Source organism: Toxorhynchites rutilus, chromosome 3 (assembly GCF_029784135.1).
Source record: "Toxorhynchites rutilus septentrionalis strain SRP chromosome 3, ASM2978413v1, whole genome shotgun sequence".
Lineage (NCBI taxonomy): Eukaryota > Metazoa > Arthropoda > Insecta > Diptera > Culicidae > Toxorhynchites > Toxorhynchites rutilus.
In genome coordinates this window covers 245180689-245186156 of record NC_073746.1, presented here as the reverse complement: position 1 = coordinate 245186156, position 5468 = coordinate 245180689, and the positions used below count along the sequence as shown (strand labels likewise).

The 5468-nt window shown below is 36.8% G+C and overlaps 1 protein-coding gene across 1 annotated transcript; it reads right to left on the bottom strand.

The window, feature by feature from the left end:
- Positions 1–258: 258 nt before the first annotated feature.
- Positions 259–1605, bottom strand: LOC129774086 (zinc finger protein 37-like). The gene has a single exon (XM_055777784.1). The coding sequence runs from the start codon at positions 1603–1605 to the stop codon at positions 259–261; it is 1347 nt and encodes a 448-aa protein (XP_055633759.1).
- Between the last annotated feature and the right edge of the window lie 3863 nt (positions 1606–5468).

Sequence of the window (5468 nt, the reverse complement as noted above, 5' to 3'; positions counted from 1 at the left end):
TGTACGTTCTTGTCGACTATTTATATACGGCTAAAGAACGGAATACAAATAGCAGTCAAAGAATCTGCGGTGGTGTCGAAACACGTTTGCTATCGAATCAACAGTATCTTAAAGTCAGAAAAGTGTATCTCAGAATTAAATCGCATCAAGTATTCTAGAAATGTTCCAACTAGTATGAATAATATGAATGTATAAATGTTATGATTATGGATATCAAGTATGAAATATTTAGAAAGTGGAATGTCTGAACGAACGCTTTTAACCTGATTTTCGGCCGAGTTTCGCCTCCTTGCGTTCGTGTGATGCCAAGTGTAGATCCCTTTGGTCGGCACGACTGAATCTTTTCGCACATTTGGGGCACCCGTGTGGTTTGCTAGCCGGATTGTGGTCTTGCACGTGGCGTTTGAGATCACTCTTGTTCATGTACGCTCTTGGACATATTACGCACTTCCACGGCTTGTCGGTCTGAACATGTTTTGCAATATGCTCGTCAAGTATTTCTTGTGTTTCGAAGTGTTTGCCACATCGAGAACATCGATGTTCGTAGCCTGCATGGATTTTTGTATGTTGCGTCAGCCCACTCTTGCTTTTGCAGTATTCACCGCATATGTTGCACTGGAAATCGCTGTATTTGACCACATTGCGCCTTACCGACCTTTGGGGTTTCCCCCTGAGAACTGAAGTCGATTTGGGGGATTGTTTTGATTCTGGAGCTGAATCGGAAGCCGGAATGGGGTTCATTGAAGTAGGTTGCATTGCTTCTACATTATTATTGCTGTGTTCACCTGGAGATACCTCGTTCATCCGTGAAGTTGATGGCTGCTGATAATCGTAATGTGGTGAATTGTTTGACGACAACGGCTCTTCATAGTGGGATTGTGGTGAGCTAGATGTTGATGGCACCAGATAAATTGGTTGGCCCTGTCCTGTATACCATAAACTTTGACCGTATGCGTTGTTCATGTCTGTATTCATGGTCTGTTGTATACTATAATCATGAACTATTGTATTTTGTGACGGTTGTTCTGCATCAATATTCGCCACGGCCTGTTGATACGTAGTTATTGGTTCTAGCTTATTCTCATGCGACAGGATACTTCCCATCGATGTATAGCCCGAATTGTGTGGACTGTTCGATGACAGTAGCTCTCCATAGTGGTATTGTGATTCGGAGCTAGACGTTAATAGACCCGGTTGCAGACAACTATATTGTAGTGATACATCGTCGGGCGATAGATACTGCGCGTACAGCATAGTATTTGATTGGGCATTTCCTACGAAAGTGTTTTGCAATGGTTGTTCATCGCCGATCTCCCCCTCGGTTTGTTGATACGGGATGACCAGGTTTTGTTGTGGCACAGTATTCACAGGTGATATGTAAACTGAATCGGTTCCCATATGTTGCTCCATGCCACCATTCACTGTTTTCCCGTGAGTTTCGAAGATGTTACTTATTTGCATAGATGAACCCGTCATCAATTTCGTGTACGTTCTTCCACCAATGTCATAGTATTCACAACTATCCGTTAGCTGGTCAAAGTATTTCGATGAATTCTCCAGAGGTACATAGGACAAACCGTCGAACACCTGAATATCTTGATCCATTTTGCCAAATCACTAAATTTGTTTTGTTCGTGTACACTTCTCAACTCAAGCACTCTTTAAGTAACGGAACTAAATGCAATCTGAATAGCTATAATCACTGAATTTTGTCAAACAAGCATTCGAGCTCAGCAGCTCAAAATAATGTGAACCAAAGAAATTGTCTCAGCCGAGATACTTCGTTGAAATGATTGAAGATGATGATCAGGCTGAACCTTATATAGGACAAATGTTTTACCCAAAACTCCAGACTCCAGATTTGAGATTACAGGTACCATTTTAAAGTTACAGGTATCGCTCAGGATCATACACTACATACGAAATTATTGGTTCGCTGGGTAATATTTGAATGTAGCCCTTTCATACAGTGACAAACAATACAATTAGACCACGAGTTGGAGGATTTTGCGGCTCTAGCCGCAAATTATGCGTATGCTATGTATACGCATACGCATGTATATGTATACACCATCTAGTGAGCACTTGTACCGAAATGACAAGTCATCCGACATTGACGCACCAGAAAAAAAAACATTTTTGAATTTGACGTTTTGAAAGCTGTGAAGGTCAAAGAAATGAGCGACAAAACATTGGGTCATTTGAAAATTATCCATGATTGTTTTGTCACAAGATGGTGGCAATAATCTTCTATTGAGCAACACTAATTCAATTATGTCGAAGGACTGAAAACGGATAAGTTCTCAAGCTCTACTGAACCCATTTATTCCAATTTTATGTGAATAAATCTTTATACATTTCCATATCGTATAAATCGATTTTTTTTTTAATTTTACTATTTGTAAAAAGGTATAAATCGCCATAAAAAGCATTTTCTCAAGCGGCCGCCATTTTATCAAAAACTATTTTTCAGAATCTGATTCAGAATTTGTTCGATTTTTTGTTGTTTCAGATAACCAGAAAGGCTGGGATCGTGTACGCCATGGCACTACTTTTATTTTGAACCCCTTCACTTCACCAACTTGTAAGTATTCTAATTTTGAATATTTTTTTTCCGTTTAGTTCATGTTGTATTTGGTTAAAAGATGAACAAACCAATATGTGAATAATGGATGGTAAACATATTCTTAGTTTCATTTGTTCAGATGTCAGGTGTGCAAAATATAGGAATATGGTTTGCAAAAGATCATGGACTTAAATACCTAAACATATACTTCTAATTAGGTCAGTGAAGGTTCAATTAATTTAAAAAGGTTTCATTTGATTTTTAAAATGTTCCAGTAGGAACTTTTACTGCAGAGATATTTTGATAGCATGAAAAATTACCTTAGTTGCTTTCGACTATGAATATGTCATGAGATAATAATCGTCTGTATAGCCAATTGATGGGCAGTTTTGGAAACTTGAATAAATTATGTATATTATCCAATTATTGCTTTGACGTGAAAAAATATGAACACCATTTTGAAGCTAGAAACTTGTTGTTTCAGAATTATGTATATTTAATTCCCATGCGTTATTCTAAAACTAAAGATTCCCATGTCGCACTTGGCTTCCACTTTGTTTATATCGAGATGATGTCATTCCGAAGAAAACAGAAAAAAACACTCCCAGATGGTGGGAAGTGGGAGGATCCGTAAAAGATTGGTTCAATTTTTGCTTTATGAAGGAGAAATCCATAAATTCTTTCCAACGCCAACCGGTTACGAACTTGTTGTTGATCCCGCCTCTGTTTTACTTTTTCTGTAGATTTCATCGGCTCAATTTGCTCCAGTACAAAGTAATAAACTGAAAACATGTTTGGATTAATAGACTTCGTCCGTAACGAACTCAGTTAACTGGTGTTTTCCTATTCAAACACATTACAAACTCAGCCCTGGCTGTAAATTGGAACCTTTGATACCCTAGAGATTCTATTGGCATTTGCTTCTCAAACCTAATTTGAAGCAGTTCATATCGAAGATAATGAGATGGCTATATTGCATATAGTCTAACTCGATTAAGGAGGAGTCTATTGACATAATAAACAAAATTAACTTTTTGATCTGTTGCCTCTAACAATCGTTTCATCAACAATACTTCCAGGTCAACGCAATGTTAAGTTGCAACCTGAAGATTCAATTCAGAAGAATGATTTCATATGACCTGTTCGGAGTTGAAGGTTTTTCATTGAGTGTGACAGCAGGTATGATATATGATTTAGGGAAATTATGTTTCTGTAATTTAATCAGAATTTTTGTCATGCGATAGTAATGTCAATCTCAAGTTACATTCAAATGTCCCTCACCGCAAATCTTAAATTTGAATATGACGTCAATTGTTTTGCGAATTGCTGCCCAGTACACATTTAGCCCCAATTTTTTCTCGCCGCTCTTTCAATTCAGCCCGCATCAAGGGCCCAATGCGCCAACCCAAATGTTTGCCCAATATCAGTGTCGATCCCAGCTCCCAAAGATATTTATTGTATAAATAGAAAACAGTCAGAAATTTAACCAGAAACTAGTCACATTTTGTAAAACAACCGAAAACAAACCCTATAAATATTTTTATTTTCTTGTTCTGTAACTGTCAGTCTCAGTCAGTTGGTGCTTTTCTACCAAAAAAAACGCAACGTCAGCCCGTAGGAACCGACGCGGGGCTCAACGTGTAAAAAGCAGTCCAGTTAAAGTCTGTCCATTTATCGAACGATTACTTCACTCGCAACCACAACGTTTAAAACATTGCACGAAGCATAAAGGCTGTTTCTACGGCAACTGACTTCTTGCGACAGCCTTCTAGCGACAGTCTTCACACGACAGCTGACTCGGATAAACGAAAGGCAGAGAAGAGAAGTGAAACTTGAGAGGAAAAGTGGCAACGATTTGTGGTAAGAAAATGTAAACAGTGAAAACATTGACTGATGGTTTTCGCTCTAAAATTTAAACAGAATGTTGAGATGTCTCTAAAACGGCGGGAGACATCATATATAAGGTGGGAGGTTCGTATATTGTTTCGTATATAATGTTATCAATATTAGCTTTATCATGATAAACATAGTTAATGGGATAGAAATTACGAACTGAACGTTGAATAAAATATATATAGACACTGAAAGAGCTGTGGACAAATATTATAACGCATTTTTATTGGTTTATGTATGATATTGTTAATATTTGCATTATCAAAATAAACCCATATGTATTGTAATCTTAAATTGCTGTGCTATACACAATATTTATAGTCGTATTTCACCAATGATGACGGATGTGTCGTAATTTACAAATAAAGCTTCACCATAGAACCTGGACATTGAATAAAAGAAATTCAAAACGTGGTAATAGTATAGTTGTAAATTTTAAGGCAAGTTCATCGAAATAAATTAAATAACTAAATAATTATGCGACTGAATAATATATGTACGCTTAAAATATAACATGAAAAATTGATCTTTGAACTAATCACATTTTTTCAGATTCGAGCATACTCCGTAAAAAGTTATTTTTATTTCTGAAAATACTCTCTGTTGGTCGTGATATTGATATATTAGGCGCTTTATTTTTTTTCTTTAAAGCTGGGGATTTTTTGCCTTGCATATCTTGTTTTCGGAGAGGCTTTTTTCGTTTCTGATTTTAAAAATTAACCGGTGGTCCAAAAATCATGTTTCCCCCTTTTTATCCAAAAATGACTTTTTGCAAAAAATCATAACATTTGAACTACTGAACCGATCTAGATGATCAACATATTGAATTAAAACCAATAAGCTAAACTTCTTTGAAAAATGTCACACTTGCCGTAAGATTAGAGTCTGTTCGCATATGTCTAGTAAAATTCATGATTTCTTCCAAAAGTGATTAAAATTTTCAACCATTGAGCCGATTTCAAAAGTCGACATTTTAATTGGCAGTTTACGCTCAGATCTCATGCGAGAC

Bases quoted from the DNA above. Each gene is read 5' to 3' on its own strand.
- LOC129774086 (XM_055777784.1), bottom strand. From the start codon at position 1,605: ATGGATCAAGATATTCAGGTGTTCGACGGTTTGTCCTATGTACCTCTG.